The sequence below is a fragment of the Antedon mediterranea genome, chromosome 2, assembly GCF_964355755.1.
Source record: "Antedon mediterranea chromosome 2, ecAntMedi1.1, whole genome shotgun sequence".
NCBI classification, from domain to species: domain Eukaryota; kingdom Metazoa; phylum Echinodermata; class Crinoidea; order Comatulida; family Antedonidae; genus Antedon; species Antedon mediterranea.
Window position 1 is genome coordinate 5505491 of NC_092671.1, and position 19980 is coordinate 5525470.

The 19980-nt window shown below is 29.9% G+C and overlaps 1 protein-coding gene across 3 annotated transcripts in view; it reads left to right on the forward strand.

Annotated features, from left to right (window-relative positions):
- The first annotated feature begins 4116 nt into the window (after nt 1–4116).
- The window catches only part of LOC140040157 (semaphorin-5A-like), a 63252-nt gene continuing 47388 nt past the window's right edge, over nt 4117–19980 (forward strand). For all 3 annotated transcript variants that reach the window (XM_072085867.1, XM_072085868.1, XM_072085869.1), the window contains exons 1-2: nt 4117–4180; nt 7084–7473. In XM_072085867.1, coding sequence (XP_071941968.1) covers nt 7356–7473 — 118 coding nt within the window. In that variant the 5' untranslated portion in view covers nt 4117–4180; nt 7084–7355. The remainder of the gene's footprint in view (nt 4181–7083; nt 7474–19980) is intronic.

Consider the following 19980-nt stretch of genomic DNA (forward strand, 5'->3'; position numbering starts at 1 on the left):
AAACTGATACATTCAAAACTGACTAAACTTGTCTGTAGCCTTCATGTACAACTAAATCAATGACAATTATTTATATTTCTTCAAACATTTAAGCTGATACATTAAAAACTGACTAAACTTGTCTGTATCCTTCATGTACAACTAAATCACTGACAATTGTTTCTATTTTATCAAGCATAAACTGATTCACATTTCCGCCCCAGATACAGTATACTATACAGGTACAACAGATTCAGTATCGCGTAATGGGATGATATATATACTTTTTTCTCTAGGCTTCAATTTTTGTTTTCTACTTTTTCAATTAAAACGTTTATACATTAGTTATGATACAGTGTATTTAACACAAAATTCCTTGTTTCTACAGGGCCTGTTTGTGGCGATATTGAATAAATTCCCTTTCTTCCAACAGCAAATAACTCCCCAATAAGGATAGATGAACTATATAATGTTTCTAAACCTCTAGCACTAGGTTAGGATTGAACCCGTTTTGGATTGGAAAGCAAGCATGTTACCCCCAAGGTACTATACAGCTCCACTCAAATCATGGCATACATTACATTACTAACTGATAGTATATGCGATGAATTAAATTGTAAGTTTAACAGAAAATACTTTGTTTCCTTTTGCAAAAGGTATTTAAATTTTGTTATAACATAAAACATTCTACAATACTCTACATAATAATCCCACATAAAATAAGTTATTTATACAACAATGTTCTATTTATTAAAAAATAAAGGAATTTTGTTGTACTGTAGGTGTCAATAAACACTGTTCTAATTTTAGAAACCCACCCACGTGGGTCAACCCTAATTTATACATTTTGTCTAATGCTATCTGAAGAATAACTTCAATAAGGAAACTATAATTACATTTTTATTAAATGCAAACAGCTTGTTGACAAGGTAGAACAGTGAGTATCTTTGTTATTCTATAATCAGGATACAGAAAGTCTAAAAAACAGTTTTATTATACATATTTTTGTCTGTAAAGTAACAAAGATATTTATATTCTAAAAACTAAATGAAGAATAGGGAAATAACTGTACATAAAAATATTTGGTCATGTTGGTGCTCACCAAATACCAGTTTACAAGTAAATCAACTGATTTTTTATTTTCAGATATAATCTTTACTGAGCATTATCAGAAAATGAAATTATTATGTACAGTAAGCCTTTGTCATCATAGGCTTAATATTTAAAAAAGTATTTACTGTACTTATTTCTATCACTGTCAGTTTTTTCCAACCTTTATTTAACCTTTAATATATATTCCATCTTGGACATTGGCCAAAAATTAATCTTTATTTTGTTAATACCAGAATATTCAGGTAAATTAATTTTAATTGGCGCCCTCTTTTGGTCATTAAAGTTTCTGTTCTATGTTCTATTATGTGCCAAAATGTTCATTAAAAATAAAGCAATTTTAACCTTCTTTTTTAAACATTTAAATGAATATGCAAGTAAATTAGACCATTCTTACTTAAAAAAGCTTAGAAATAAAACCCAGAACATAGATTAGTTATTTAAATATTGATTTAAATAGATTATTGAGGATTAGATAACTATAAGTGAGCTTGACAAGCCGGAAATCAGCGCATTCATTTAAACTAAAGCAGTAGCATTGAGGGCTTAAGTAGGCCAGGTATCTAAATGACATAGGTTATTTAGCTTTGTGTGTGGATAAGTTGGGGTATTCTGACCCGAGGACCAAGATACTTGAACCTATTTCTATTGTTATTTTTGCTTTAGTCATTTTAATGCCGACTTCATATTCCAACAGTGGCCAGTTTCTGCCAATAACGCAAAGAACTAAATTTATGAAAAAATAATGGTTAATTAAGTATTTTTATTATAAGAAGTTATTTTATATGTTTAATTAAATATAATATATAATAAAATATGTAAATTAACATACATAAGAACATGTTTTAACTTGAAAAGACAAGTTGATGATCCACCATTTCGTCAGTTTAATGGCTGTCACCCGCAGGAAGTAACGGTATGATGTCCGCTAAATAGAGATGGGATTCGGCTGTAATTTTCTTCTTTTAAATTTTCTTTTTTTGTAATTATATTGTGTTTGATTTTTTGTTAATATCACAAACTTGTATAAAAACAATCACTGTTGATTGAAGGAGTTGTACTGTTCATCAGTCTCATGTCTAAATATAGTTTATATGTAACAAGCAGTCATTGCCAGCCTAAGGTTCCCCTAGAATAAGAGATGATAAAAGAAACCTTAAAGCAAGTCAGTGAAAAGGAATTACATCTTACATCCTTGTCCTACTTTACCATGGGGAAGTTTGTAAATATTAATAACAAAATTGTTTACATATGGGGGAACAAACCCCCCTGGGAACATAAATGGAAGTACCAACAAACCACTTAAACCGCACATCCACACTTCAGAGTATGAAGGTCAAACCAATACTAAACCCTATGTAATCCATTATGCCATTGACATTGACACACACACGTGCTGTGGATCACAGTGTAGTAAAATGAATTCTTTTAAACTGGGATTAAATTCATATCTTTAAAAATTGTTAAAGTTTGGGATAGGCTTGTGAAAATGGCTTTTATAGCCCCTTTCTCACAGAGATATAAAGAAGCCATAAACATTTAGGTATGGCTGTCTACTGAAAGGGTCAGCAAACATGGCTATCACTACAAACAGACTGCCTGACAATGTACAGTAGTTTGTAGTTTAACTAGAATAAAAGCTGGAATTGCACTTATTTCGCCAGAACGAATGATCTGCTGATGTTGGGGTCTGCATATGATGTTTTAAAATTCACTTTTCAGTCCTCAATAGGCAGGTGGCTACTTTTATACACAACTTAACTTAACTGAAGTGAGTTTTATTGCTTTTTCTAATGTTTTATGTTGGTATAAAAATATCAAAAGACCGTACAAGAGGAAAAGTACATTATGAATATTTGATTGGTATTAGATTACCACTACTATCTGTGAAATTTGTGAGCCTTCTGTAAATCTTTTTTATAGAATATATTGTACTTTAAAAGTGGTATTAAAATAATTTGATAAAGTTGTCAATAATATTGAATATGAGATTATTATAGATTACCATGAATTCCTTCCATGACCCAACTAAAACTTTTGTTAAAAATATAATAGATAGATGGTTGAACGACACAATAATATTTGAAAAAATGTGATGGTTCTACTAATTGTGCGCTTAATAATATAATAATAATTAGGTTATTTAAACACAGAAAACTTGATCACCAAAAGGTGTTTTTTTGGTCAAGGTTGTGCAAGGCCACTAAATATTACTTAACTAAAAATAAATAACTTGCACAATATCACACTTTTATTCTTAATTGATTTATTTTTGTATTTGTATAGAAAATGAAATAGTTCTATTACGGGAGTCGGTCGATGCTTTTACCCCCAGGGTAATAAGGTTGAACGGATGAGTGCTGATATTGCTCAACCGAGTTCATGAAAAAAAAACCCTAAGGAGTAAATGTCTATTGCAAATAAATATCAGAATTTCCTTAATCATAGAAATAAATAGCCAAACAGGCTAATACTGTATATGAGTATAGTCCCAGGGATTATATTCGAACATCTTATCCTTCAGCCGCTTATTTCAGCTTTCACCTATCCATCCATGCTGGGAACTGTGTGGGCCAGTACATGCCCTACTCAAATTATTTATTACTAAGAAGACTAGGGCAGTTACTAACCAGTTCTTATGGACACTGTAAGTACACTCTTTTCTTCATACTATTTTAATCAATATAAAATTAGGAAATATAAATATTTGCTTTAGTTATAGTTGATAATACGTAGCTAAAAGAGAACTGTATATAATGTATAGTTATAATAGTATAATGACTACACTCATTTTAATTAGGAATACCTGTTATAAAAGCAAACCAACAGAATGGAACAGTCTAAAAATTGGTTTTACCTTGTTAACCAATGTGGTGTCTGAATAGTAACTTAGCGATTAGGCCATTGTTACTATAGGTGTTCTTGGCATTGTTAAATAAGATGCTTATGTGTGTGTGGTGGTTGTAATTTCCCCAACAAGGAAATGGTAGATCCTGCTTTCTGGAAATTCTGCATGGATAGGATGGGATTCAATGATATGTAGAAAGAGAACGTATCAGGACCTAGTGTTTGTTTCTAATCATTTTATAAGGTAAGCATATTAGTTGCAATCTTTATTCAATAAATACTTTTTTTGTTAATAAAAATTAAATTATTTTTAATTTAACTGTAAATTTAGTAAAATAAAAATGTTCATTTTTATAAAAAGAAACCACTAACTATACACAAATTAGTTAGTAATGCTGAATTGTTTAGAAGAAGCTGTTTTTTCTTTGAAAATAAAGTAATTATACAGTAGTAGTAGTTTTATAAATAATAATAATTTAACCAAGATTATGATTTTTTTTATATTATACAGTTAAGTATGTTTTTACAATTTGTAATACACTCTGAAAAGTTAGTACTGTAACTGTTTTGATCACTAGATTATTTTATGGTGTGAGTTTTTATCTTCAGATCATGATGTACATTTAATAATAATAATATATTTTAAAATATATTTGTTGAGCATTTTCAGTAGAGAAATCATTCACTAGAATTCAACAGTTATACATATAAAGATATTCATAACAGTGCTTTATAAAAATGAAACAAAATCTATACAAAACAAAAATGATTTTGTTTTTATTCATCAAGAAATTTACTTGTTTTTTCTCAAGGGTCATTTAAAATTGGCATCATCAACTGACAGTAGACACAGGAGAATGAATAAAAGTCATTTTGCAATCCGGAATGCGATATTGATTCTAAAATCATACCATTTTTTAAACATGAATATTTATAGAAAGTCATAAACATTATATGAAGTAATTTTATCGATTTGTACATTTTTAGAAATGAAATTTTTAAAGGTGATGTGCTGACTTACATTTAAAATATATGGGAATTTTTAAAGGGAAGGTGATCATGAAAACGAATATAACTTGTCTTGCTTTTACCTGTGTATGGACTGTAAATTTTTTTTTTCTTCTCGGAAAACAAAAGTTTCACCAAAACCAAAAACCTTTCTTGAACTTCTATCGTTGGGTTATGTGTGCCAATTTCTAGGTTTGAATATCTGCAGTGTCAAAAGAGCCCTGGATAAATAAGAAATTAATTCCCCCAGTCGTTGAATGATATGCTACATTGAATAGTGTTATGTTTCCTACCAGGGTGTTATCAGTTATAAATATTCATTAATGACATTATGCAGGCAGTCTCTAGTCTTAGTTTCTTGTTAGGAAATTATGATTTGAATATACAGTACAGTATCACAAATTAGCAAGTTAAATTCTAGGCCCTCTTTTAGGTGCATGTTGCAACATTTAGAGGCTTCTTGGGGTAGGTGATAATTCAGTTTGCAGGAGGCCTTTAAAATAACATTTATATCCATGGAAAATAATTTTAAGCTCTACGCTGGACACCTTCCATGTTGCCAGTACCTGGCTGGAATAACAAATCGTGGTAGTGGTCATCAAATGACCACCATTTGTGTTTGTCTACTGTATTAAATTCCTGAATCCTGGCGATATTGATGTATATGCTTTTTTTTTTATCCTATCCAGTTCTGCCAAAAATATTGAATGGTTCCACTAGAAACAGGGCCGTTAAATTTAATTAAATGTACATTTTTTTATCCTATCCAGTTCTGCAAAAAACATTTAATTGTTTTACTGGAAATGGGACCGTTACATTTAATTAAATCTACAATTTGTTTTTATTATGAATACGAACACAAATCCAAATGCAGATTACAGATATGGCGGTCAATAAAAAACAGGATGGGAAGATCCAATACTATAAAGAAATTTTAATTATAAAATTAATCATAATTTAAAATGTCAACTAAAATATTGTAATGCATATTAATGTAATTAGTATGTGTTATAATTATTGAAGTTGAGGAAAAGACTATTTATCTTAGAAATAAATCTGGATATAAACCTCATTGTTAGACCTTGAAAACTAATTATGAAAAATTATTTTTAGTCTTGCTTATAAGTGAACCCTGGTTTGATACGGCAATTTAAGTTTTAAAACAAGAATATTACATGTTTGCACGATTAAAATGACACTGTAGAATTTCTTTTTTATATTTAAAAAATGTTTACATTCCTAAATTAATTTGCTCATTAAAAATCAATAAAAAATGTAAGAATGGTTCTTGGTGATCAAGACCAGAACCAATTGGGTTCTTGATGTCTGTGGTGTTGTACCCATTTCTGTTGGCAAGTAATATCTCCTGCTTAATTAAGAGAACCAGGCCCTGTGATTAAATACTTTTTAATTGAAAAGAAAAAGTTTATCAATTAATTAGTAATTAATTAGTTTTAATAGGAAATTTAAAAATTAGTTCAACAAAAACTATGAAACCGAAGTAAATAATTTAACAAACAGGTTCATTCGTCTACATCTATCTTTTTTACTTTTACATGTCCACATCGCGTTTGATTGATAAATTAAAGTTGTGCATGACATCACGTAATTAACTGACAACGCTGGCATGTTTTTAAACACCCTCACTGGTCTACAAACTCTATGTCATAAGAAGGATATAGTGTTTCCTGCCTTGTATCTGGGACTGAAGATTACTCAAGGCAAATACATGTTTGAAGATGTTCATAAATAGAATGTGTATATGGTGGTTGAAAGGAGATGTCATCATGTCATGTGACTTTCAGGAGGAAAAGTTTAAGTGACCTCTTGATTGAATTTAAATTTTCTTGTGAGTTTGTTGAAAAGTCTGTATTTACAGCTATGAAGTGTTTCTTCATGACGTGTTATCTTTCTAATTCAACTATACTTTCAATATTGATAGTGGAACTGTATCGTTCTTATCCCAGATCCTAGGTTCAAATCTTTTCTTTGGATTTTAAAAAATCACTCTAAATGTGCTTTATAAAAACAACTGTTTAACATTCATCATCTTTTTAACAAATAAATGAAAGCTGACTATTTTTAGACATTTTTTTGAAATTCATTTAATGTAATGTTTGAACTTTTTTATTTTTCTAGTGTGAAGACGTGACAACAAAACCTGTTAACTTTGAATTTTCAAGAATTGTTTCAAGATATCAACACCTTGACAGCTAACAAACTTGTACGACCGATTCTGATTCACTTGTATTTGGATTATATAGAACTTTTTGGAGTTATTTATTGACCGTATTTAGATTGTGAAAGAGATGCTGAATACGACTTAAAAACAATGACAATGTGGTAACTATAATTTATGCTGAAAACCGGTGATATATTTGGATTAACTGACCGCAAAAACAAAAAACAAAATGACACATTATACAAGGAAATCCCCAATTTTCAGTCGCATACATATTATATTATTTGTTGTGGTTACTCAGTCATCCTTAGGAATCACGTTAAACACAGATGCCTATAGCCATCCATGTAAGTACGCTATTTATATTTTTATCGTTTTTTTACAAAAGAAAATGCAATCAGTTCTTAATTGATTGAATGCATACATTTGCTGGAAAATATGATTATGCTAATATTCCCAAATGGTTTGCAAGACCTGGTATTTTAGGAATTACAAATCAATAAACAATATATGGAAAATGATTCAAATTAATTCTTGAAGAAAGAATGAAGAAAAGAAATGGTTGTATTTGTATGCATAGTGTTTTTTCCCTGATGAACCATGAGACTGAAAGTATACTGTACTGTAGGATTTACTGTAGGTATACCTGATGCTTTTCTACCAAACTTGTGATACAGTCAGTCAAGTGTTGGCTGTCAATTTAAAATAACTTTGATATAATACTGTATGTGTAAGAGAATGTTAAGTAAAACAACATTGCTACAGTAGATATTCAAAGAATGGTAATAAAACAGCATTAACTTAAATATACTCTTAATCAAACCAAATTCCTTGTTTCAAAATATAACACAATACCTTTTAAATACATTTTCAACAACTTTCCCACTATCATAAATATCATTTGATTACCACAACAGGCAGTAAAAGTGTAAAGTTTTGCGACTTTTACATTACAAAGTAAAGAAAAAAAAAATCTTTTACTAGGTTCTACTTAAAGCAATACTGGAATTTAATGGTAAATCCTTGTTTAAAAAATAATTTAATGACAGAATTAACACCCTTTAGAACATTCGGTCGCTTACTTATACTATTGCCAGCAGCTGAAGTTGTCGTTAATCACCGATTTGACAGCCACTTTCAGAGGCATTTGCATACGTTTTTATCTTACTATACTGAAATGCTAATCTTTCCTTCAGTTTGATTTTATGATTTATAAAGTTAAAATTGTGCTTTTTTATAAAAGTATTTATTCCAGTTTTGTTTGTTAATAGTTTGATAATAATTTGTATGCGGTTAGATTGTTTGTCTCTTGTCATTTTGTAAGTGTACAAGAATTTCCTTAATAAATTTGTGTGATTTTTGGTAGAAATATTTTATAATAATGACGTGTATTAGTGTATTTTGTTGTTGATCATGCATGCAATATTTGACAGTGAAACTCACAATCTATTATTTAATAGATTCTTTTAACAATTCCATTCTTATTCTCCATTTAAAAGTGATTATAAAGCTAATAGCCTGAGATATCATAAAACCAATGGTCTGTGATATATACAACACAATACAGTAACGGAACTATATTCAGTTTAAAAATATGGTAGATACTGTAGACCTAAAGAAAGCCTTTTAGTCATGCTGACGCACCTACAGTATATCTCCAAAATTGTTTTTAAAAAAAAACATTATTTTATTTATAGTAGAACCCCTTCACTATTACTGTGAGGGAACACTTGTTCAAATGGCAATACATTTTAACACTGCAACCCACTCCTATTCAGGGGACACCGTGACCCCTATTTAGGGGACACTGTTGGCGGGTCCTGAAGGTGTCCATTAATAGTGGTTACCGTTCTGCTGTATTAAATATTGTACCTTTTAGTATTATTAAGGCCCTACACCACCAGTTAACTGTGGGGTTGGATTACAGTATCTGGTATTAATATACAGTACTTTTGCTGTTATTCATATTATTAGTTTGAAATTAAAAACAACAATTGTATTTCATACAATATCTAGCTTTTCATAGTTTACTGTATCCATTTTCTTTTTAAATGTTTATAGCTAAACCTCCTTTGGAGACCAAAATTACTAAACTTATATTGAAAGATTAGGCCTACAGTATATTCCAGAAGAAAGCATTTAGAGATTGTATGATGCCTGTCTTGCACTGTTTTTCAACTCTCTCAAAAACATTCTTATATGACATATCTCCTCATTATGTTACTTTACATGCCTTCAGTGCATGTTTTTAATACCAAATATGATATTTTGATTTATCTTTCATAATCCTACCTCGTTAGTAAGAAGCATTGAATAACTGTATGATACTTTAGCCTCAATACAATGAAAGATATTTTTTACTTCAATATTCTTCAGATCCTCTTAATGATTTGAAATTTGCCAGGATCTTTCTTAACAATAATAGCAATAACAATTTTTTTTTATCTTTGACTTCCAATTATAGTTTTACCCAAAAGCAAATTTATTACAAGAAAAACATATCAGCTTTCTTTTCCTTTAGGTGATAATAAATATTTTCCAATCAACAATACACCACTTTTCTTAATTACCAGCTTGTGGGCTTTAATAACAACTAAGCCCTATTCAAAAATAACTTGCTTTTTTTCGTGATTTATTCACTTTTTTATTCTATAATTTTCTTTTTAACCAGCTTGCCTCTAGCTCATACGTGCCTATCTATTGAGCCTTTGCTTCATATCTAATTTCATAAAGAAATACAAAACAAAAATGTCAATGCTGTAATTAGTGGCTATTTGTCCGACTGTAGTATTCATGATGTAATAAAAAATGCTATACCTGTACCAAAGTTGGAAAACAGTCAACATTGCAAGTGGATAGGATTATTAAAATATTATATAACAATAATAAAAAATAGACAGAAAAAAAATATGTATAACAATTTTTTAAGTATCAGCTGCTGCTTTTTTAAAGATTTTTTCAAGAGCTTTTCCAACTTTCGTAAATCCTTGTTTGACACCGAAGTGTTTAAGGTGATGTCAAACAAGGACTTACAGTACGAAAGTTGGAAAAGCTCTCCAAAAAATTCCGTAAAAATAGCAGCTGATATAATTGCAAGACGTTAGCCGTGTTTCATAACAATATATTTAAAACAATATTATTAAATTCATTATGCTAATTAATTAGTATCTAGGTTTTTACAGTAGATTAAAAATAGAAAATTATCAGACTGTAAAAAAAATATTATACTGCATGAATGGCTTGTTACAGTACAGTGTAATGGGTATAATGCCAATAATGAATTTGGTTTTTTTTTTAACTTACCGTACAGTATAAAGTCCTCATTTGTAATTTCCTTTTCACATTTAAAACCAAAATGAAATCTCAATGTTTGACCATGACCCAACAACTAGATTAAAACGATTAATTAATTTGATTACTTTGAAAATGTTTAATCTTAATTACCAAAGAAAAAATTAATTATGATTAATTATTTGATTATTTTTTTTCACACAAATGTTTGTTTATTTAAAATAAATTCTTAGATTTTAAAAAATTGACCTTTAAGGTTACACCTAAATGTATTTTATTTGTATCAACCACTGTTTTCTCTTTATAACATACAATGACATATTCATTATAAATTCAATAAACCATTATTTCTGTCTTGTTCGTTTAAAAGTAATCTAAACAATTTATGTAAAAATTATATAATATTTTGCCATGAGCAGTCCCTGTCCCTGACATACATTTCCCTTTACATAAAGGTATTAAAATATTAATTCTGCTAAATTAAGTATTCTTTTTACATTGTTAATTCAAATTTAATTATGTTTAATATCAATATACATGTACCAGTCAAAAATCAGCAGTAATAATATAATTTTGTATAATATATTGCTATGTAAATATTATATAAACATTATTTTGATCGACCTTGATTTAAAAAAACAATTTAATTATATGTATTTCAGAAATGTCTAGTTTTGAATCTCCATACTACGAAAGCTTTCATTTCAATATAATTATAAATTATAGGATTAGGTGTAGTATTTTTTAAGGTATGATAATTAGTGATTGAGACTAAATGTCTAAATTAAAGTACTGTATGTACGATACAAATTTGGAGATTGTAAAATGAAACCAGTTATTCACAAATGTATTGTAAAGGCCTAAACTTGTTACCTTGCTACTGTATTAGACGAGTATACACTGTTTAAGCTCTGTCTACACTATCAAACTAGTTTGACAAAAAGAAGTGTGATGTATAGTAGTGATATACCCAATGATAGTGATGACACCATCATGTCCATATATGGGCATATCACATTTTTTTGTCACATAAAATTTGATAATGTAGACAGAACTTAAGACATGTTTAATTAGTGTACACTTTTTTACATTCGCATTTTAGAGAACCTGCCCTGAAATTGTTTCTTAAAGTGTAAACGAAGATTGAACGATTTAAAGAGATTTTCTGCCATCTCTCTTACTTTAGTAAGACTTTGCAGCGATTAAACCGCATTTGGCATAACGTATGCATTTGTAGAAATTTAGGAGATAATGTTACAAATATCCAATTGTAAAACGCATTAAAATTGTATTGCACACGATAATGATCACAAAATAGATGCCAACCTGATTAACGGCATCATGATTTATGTGCGTGCAAACTATGGCTTTGTCTCAAATTGCAGAAAGATTATGTAACGATCGTTTTCGTCGTTAGAATTTCTGATATATATTTTTAGAAATATAGAATACAGATTTATCTTCTACTGAAATTTAGTACTGTAGTTCAAAATTCATTGTTAATGAAATTTAAACCCTGCAGCACGGTCATTTCGTAGTATTTTACCAAAATTAAATTCATGATTAGTTTTATATAATTATAGTAATTATACTATTTGATTGCAGTCTGAACTATTGTACAGTAGAAGCTACTGTATACACTTGTCTCGGAATATTTTATAACAAAACAAACTAACTATAAACTTATACAGTATAATGCCGATTTTAGGAATTAATCAAGTAATATATGGATGCAAAAGAAAGGGAATAAAAAACTTTGAAATAAACTATATTTTTTTGTTGCCAAGACATGCAATTTTGCTAAATTCACAAGTTCACAAAGTCCCCCTTTTCCTAGGCGTAGGCTTATCTTTGGCAGGGTGAAATTTGTTTAAACTGGAGGAAGGGTGAACATCCTCTGTGCCCTTGCCATTACATCCTTACGTACTACGAAGTACCACGCATGTCACATGTTTGTATTGAGATAGAATAAATCCTATTTCATCCTCAAATGTAGGACAAATCTAGTACGACTGCACATGACTTTAATAAACTGAATAATTAAACTAGGAAATTCAATCAACTTTAGCAAAGAGAGAAGATACAATTTGTCACCTTTGGGACAAATTGGTTTTGACAGTATTAGAACTATACATTCACTATCAAAACAACATGAAGAGGGAGATTATCGTGTGAAAAAAATCAAATTATAATTAATGTTGAAAAGAGCTTATCAATATCAGCGTATGTGACGTTCACATATTTACAGAGAATTGTATGTTTAAATATGATTCTTTAATGGACCATGGATGATTATTTGTAGCCTCGGTAAACATTAATTTGTTTCGTTTTGACCAGGCACAGCACTTGGAATGATAATCATATCAAGTCTGTACAACAGTTGATAGAAACAAAATAGAAAGTTATGGACATTAATGCAAAGTAAAGTAGTTGATAGATAGAAATAATTGAAATTAATAGAATGCTGCACGATTAATTAATTAATTGTTGGCATTAGTTTGTATTATTTTTAAATGTACTGTGTACAGCATGTCATCTTTAGTAGAAAAAAAAAAGTGAATTTAAGCTCCCTTTCCAATACCTCTAAATACCCCTTACGAAAAATAAATATTTGCTGATTAGATACTTGTATGCCTTATTAGAAAATTATAGTTAATCAATTATTATATATTTTTGTTATTTGTTTGTAACTAGTATTAGTATAGTAACTTTATTTCATACTGTAGGTACTGTAGTTTAGAGTTAGTAATGTGTTTCTTGCAAACTTATTGTATTAATGCTATCTGTGTATGTGTACATGCAGGTACCTACAGTATAATTGTAAAGTTTGTGTATACTGTATGTTGTAGGTCATACTATGATTTGTACCAAATTTGATTGCCATTTTAATAGGATAAAACAATACAAACAAGGAAGCTTTATAAATTTGATCACTAGCAGGTTTATAAGGATTATTATGACCCTGGCATGTCTGCGATCGCAATTATGTCCATGATTTTATTTTAGTCGTGATACACATTTTTATCCCAAACATTCACAAGTAATTATTTATGTAATCTGTTTTGATTATTTATTGTAAATCGTCATGGTAACTTGTATAATAAGCACAGACTATTATGTCGAAGTTTATCAAAAAAGAAGTTTGTAGTTATCATTATTATGGGGTTCACGTTTACAGACTAAGTGGGTGTTATTGATAGCTCGTTTGCCCGTAGGGACAGATTATCCTTACTTTTATATAACTAAATGGGAACTTTGATTTTCTACAAAGTAGAGCGACAGATTTGGAAAGTATCTTGAAATATAGTCACAAAAGAGAAGTTAAGTGTAGACGTGTACATAATCAGTTCTTTTCTTTGATAATAATCTATTGATTATAAATGTATGTTGTCAATATACTGTACATCCAGCATGTACAAAAGGTATGTTGAATATAATACATCTACCTATAATAGTTCATAAGGCAATTTCCTTTTTGTTGTCTGTCATTGAATGTACCTAGAAACCATCAAAGCTGTGCCGAGGAAGCATGTTACACTTTACAGCGTACCCACATTTGCACAATTAAATATCGTGAGCTACTGTCATTTGTTCCAAGGTCATCGGTCGTTTTGAAAGTTACCTATTTATAAAAACCTCAAAACGCTGTACTACTATACACATTATTTACACCAGTCTTTTTTTTTCAAACATACTCCCATAATGCAGCTAGTAATCCGCGCAAAGTTGTGTTTTGACCTTATTACCAGGTACCCATTTGTACACCTGGATGTAGAGAGGTACCGGTAAGTAAAATGTCTTGCCTAGATACAAGCAATGTGACAAGCATTGGATTCAAACCCACGATCTCTTGATCATTAGTCCAACATTCAACACACAGCACCACATGCTCTATGAACAAGGTAGTACTGTAGGTGTATTGAACATATTATTATTACTTAACTTAAAGTTATTTACGAATTACAGTAATCAACGCAAGCATTAATAGTTTGAAGTGCATCTTGCATTATGAATTAATTAGACTAAAATAGTTTATCATTATGATTGGCAGTTTTCTAATACTTTATGAAGAATGTGGTAATACACATTTTATCCCAAACTATTGTAAATTTAAATTGGAACAGAAAGTAGAGTAGTCATTGGTACTTCAATGATTAGTGCTAAATTCATTGAATGACCCTTAAACACGCACGCAACTACTTTACAATGTTTCAAGTCTATTCTAAAGTGTGAAAGACTATTTACTTCAAAAGTTTTCAATGAAAGGAAACTGGGCATTGCCTTTTATTTGTGCAAGTACGGTTTTACTGTTCAAATAGTTTAGGTAATTGTTCATTTTGTGCTCAATCATAAGGTTATTGACTGCCAATGTAGTAGATTATTAGATAATCTTTGAAACTCTTTCATTGCTGTCATTGAATAGGTTTACATAGTGAAACGCTATTTATTTATCTTTATACTCGGTTGAGCAAAGTCGTTATAGTTTGATTAGGTTTTTGAAACATTATAGAATTTTTCAGCAAAGGATGGTATTAAATAGGCTATCGTATTGTATTTAACTTCAGTAAAATTTTTTTTAAATATATCAATTTCGTAAACTTGTTTGCCTTCCAATCGCAAGGTCCGGGGTTCAATCCTGTCCTAGTGCCTTGGTTGTACAGTAACTCACGACTCTTTCAACCCTACTCCCTAAGCCTAAAAAATGACAATTAGTTTATAAGCATGATAAATTATATAATATTTATCCATCCTGTGTAATTGGTGGGTTTGTGCTTGCTGTTGAATGCATATGAAATCAAATTTGTTAAAATAAATATAAAAACAATTAGGGAAAAAAGAAAATTGATTAATTACTTTATTTCAAACCTTTTTAACAAGGGTTGTCCTAACCCCTTTAAACTGCATGCAATGTCTGGAAAATAAGAATAATCTTAAAGTTTAAACCATCCATTTCCGATTAGATCAACTCCCGGTACATTTAGCTGTAAAACTAAATGATTACTGTAGCTGGTTGAAAATTACTATTGGGAAGAGCCACTTTTCTACTTCATAATGCTGCTTTGTATTGTATAATCAATGAGCTCCTAACGTGATGTAGAAAAACTATAAACAACTCTACCAAATAATGTCGATGCTCGTACAGATCATTTCCCTAAATTCAGAATAATCACAGGATTTATCTTTACCTGTCTGGAAAAATGTACTGATTTTTAGTAGCAACATTGAATTTGTACTGTTTTTCATTAGCATACTCTTTATTCTCAATTAACATTAAAATGTACACATACCTTAGAGAAATGATTTAGTACTTCATGGTCACACTACTGACCATTATGTTTTCAGACTAGTCAATAGTCTGTTTTGCATTATGAAAATGACCATTGTCCACCAACTAATAAATAATTCTCAAAGCATAAGGTTATTTTTAATAGTGTCTGGTGGGAGTAGGCTACACAACTATTAATAATTTCTTTAAAAATGGAAATATTAATAATAAATTACTAAACTAGCTGTAATTGATGACTTTTGTCACTAACTTAGCTGTGATAAAATAAAATAAAAAACTTGTAATAATACTTTAAACATGTTCTGTTGATAAATGAATTGACATCGTCGAGTGTCATATCTTCCAATCTTTGGTGTGAGATTTATTAAAATGTTATTTTAGACTTTTCACTTTTGCAAACATGCTATCAATTATTTAGTAAATGAAAGTTGATGTTGTTGATTAAGTTGTTACTACAAATTATCCATTGCCTCTCTTATGTTTGACATGTTAAGCTCACTAAGGCCCCGTTTCTGCTGCCAATCCCAAATATACCGTATAAATATACCGTATATATACCGTATATAAAATTCGTGCACCGTTTTCCGCTGCACATACTTCATGGGTGGGCTGTAAAAAAGTTGGCTTTCATTACCCAAAATGCATTTCGTGAGAGTATGGATTGACCTCTAGAGTCTCGTGTAGTGGGCCGGGTCACATATACGGTATATTTTGAGTGCAGCAGAAACGGGGTACGAAATATACGGTATATTTTGGAATATACCGTATAATATCCACAAACGATGGGGATATTTATGCGGTATATATACCGCATATATATACGGTATATTTTTTATGAGACCCGTTTCTGCTGCCAAAAAATATACCGTATATAAAATATACCGTATATATACGGTATATTTTTGGCAGCAGAAACAGGGCCTAATAAGTCCTAATTCTACATTTTCAGACCACCCAAGTCCCAGAATTATCCTAGGGTGTATGAGATAAACATTTACAGTATGTTTCATAGCTATACAGGGCTCCTATTTACATTGCCCTGTGAACCTGTAAAGTGTTTAGAGGGCCTGTTTCTGTTGCATAACCCTGAATAACCATTTATTTTAAATTAGATTAAGAAATAAAATGTACACTGTACTGACCTCATTTCTGATTTCATTTTGTGCTCCCAAAAACATCAGTAGGTGTAGGTCGTTGGTAAAATGTCAACATTACCCAAAATGCAATGTATTCAGAGGATCAGTCAAGATTTTGTGATAGTTGACCCTGGTCAATGGCGATCAACTGCTAAACGTTTCACAGTAAATGCTGTTCGAACACCCACTCGAGTGTTTTTAACCAGAATAGAACGCCATTACTAGTTATTTAAAATTTGTCCCATAATTTGGGAGCATTTATTTACACATTTATGAATCAATATTTGCTCGCAGTTCAATTTTTGGATATTTTAAAAAATTTGTCTATTTTGCTGTTAACAATAATGAAACACAATTGGTTATTTTACTGCGGAATCAGTGTTTAGAAATTATCCCATATTATTAGATAATTTCCTAATTGCATTTAAAGAAAACTGTCATTATCAACCCACAACATTTAAGCTCTTTAAAGGAAGCAATTTGACTGAAAGTAAGTCATATCAATATTATAAAAAAAAATTGAAATAGGTCAACTTGGTTGATACATTTTTATAATAGATTATTGTCGGTTGTTGTCACAAAGAAAACTGGAAGTTGGAATTCTACCAAGATCTAATATTTTGAAATTCCACATATTTATTGAAGCTTATATTTAACATTGAGTATATGGAATTAAAAGTATAAAGGAAATTGGATCAAAGTATATCTAAATCTGCATTAAGATTGCTTAATTAATTAATTTCAATTATTTATATCATAATTAATAATTATATAAAATAATGAAACAGATGATGATTCAGTGGGGAGTTGTTGGTGGTACAGTAGATGTTCATTTGTTTAAAACTATTGTATATTTATATACATCAAGAAAGTATATATAAGTAAGTATAAACTGATTGTTAAAATGACTGAGTTATTGCGCCGCTCCCTTTAGGCAGTTATACAGTAGTCCAGAGGACGGAAACATTACAAAAGAGTATAACGCGAAAGCTATTACTTACAAAGGCTGAAAAAATGGAAATTTGTAAACTCAGACATGGGCATGCACACCTCCTGCCTTAGTGCTAAAAGCATCATTAAGGAAGAACAATTAATAAAACTGTCATTGAATCGAGCGGCGTTTTTTGTAAGAAATATTTCTTATTTTTATATTGGTACTACACAAGGAATAACAAGGTTTATCTTCAAGGTCATAGAAATGATAACATATTATCTTAATTTTTTTTAATAAAAACAAAATCAACCTCGCCTTGGTCTTTAGTGTCATTATGTTTATTATTGATCACTTTATTTTTACAAATCTTCATCCATTTTCTTGTTGCTACACCACAAACTGTTTACTGTAGTTTGTGTGTTTTTAGTTTTTGATCTTTATAATCCAATGTATCAGACATTACTCTTCAAACTTGACCTATTTCTGGCCTGGGTCATCTTTCCAGTAAAAAAAAATACAAATGAAAAATGAATTTTTTAGGAAGTTAATGATATAGATATTCAGAAAGTCTTTACTAATAAACTAAAAATATATTAATTTATGTAAAAACGAGCAAATATGTTGCTACCTTTACTTGTGACCAACCTATGGCCCAACCGTAAATCACACCAACAACATTTAAACAACAAATGCATGACTGCTCTGAACTTCAAAATCAAATATACAGTAATACATTTTGTTAGATATTATTGTATGTTAATATAGATTTATTATTTCCTGGGAAATAAATAAAAATAGTATCATTACAGGTACTGTACAAACTATTTTTAGAAAGGAGGAACTGCTCAAAATGTAAATAAAGTAAACATGCCAGAAACATTTTGTTTTCCTTTTTTTTTTCTAGTGTATTTTAAAAAGAAGTACAGTATTCAGTATAGAGATAAATAAATTTGTTATGAATTTTGTTTACAATAAATGTAATAATTATTGTTTGCCACAAATGATTTTAAATTTAAAAAAAGAAAATGAAATAGGCCAGAGAGAAAATATCTCCTATTCTATGGTTGTCATTACATCGCGGATAATACAGTAGTCATGCATTTCTGTTGGAATTGAATAAAAGGGCGTGGATGCAATTGCTCAAAACACTTAGGATTTAGCGATAATCTTACTTGTATAGAGCTGGTCATTTAATTTTCTTTGTCTGTACATCGTAAAATGCAATGCTGTAATATTGATTGTATTTTATACTTTTAGATGAATTTTTGTTGTACAGTAGTATGTAGGAGGAATATTTTGTATTCAGTGATGTAAAAGTAATTAACGAAAATGAAAGCTCAAACTACAGTGACTGAATTTGAGGTTTCACTATACAAATGTGTGTTATATAGAGATTGAAAAAGATTTAGCTACCAAACACTAAGGGTATATTCAAACCATAGAGAATTCTCCATGGTTCAGACCATCTATTATAGTATGGTCATATTGAAATTAGTGTTAGCGAAAAATGTAAGCATTTTAAAAATTATTCTACATTTCCTCCAAGTTTTAATATTATAATAGCAACTTTGAAAAACAAAGAAGGACACTATATATAATAACATTTACTTTGCATTCCATCAGTTTTCAGACTAAAAGTTTCTTTAAATTAAGGAAGGAAAGACATGATTCATGGTTTCTATCAAAAAGGACAGAATTCCATCCTTCTTCAAATTCTTTGTATTGTCCTTCATGGTAATGAAAGAAAAGTGAGGGCTAAAAAAAGTAGCCTCAAGCCAGTCAAGACCAAAGGTCAAGTTAGAATAGGTCAAATAAAAATAAAGTAAATTTAGTAGCAACAGTTGTACAATTTAAATCACAGTCACATTTTTACCATTACACAAATTAACAGTTCACATTTTTTCATCTTCGGCCAGGAAAATTTTTGTTAAAAGCCAAGAACCGAATCACATAGTCCTTGTCTCAGGACTATTAGAAAAGAAATATACATTATATAAACTATTTACAGTACCAGTATACGTTTTCAAACGTGGAGTACATTTCCTACTGTATGTCACTGTAAGATTTTTACCAAAATAAGTACAGTGTGAAACCTGTAAACGGGCTATTTGATACAAGACAAGCAGATAGCTTTTGTTACTTTGAAAATTGGCTTCTTCTTAACAGGAATCTCGTGGATGTAAACATGTGTACAGACATTGAATAT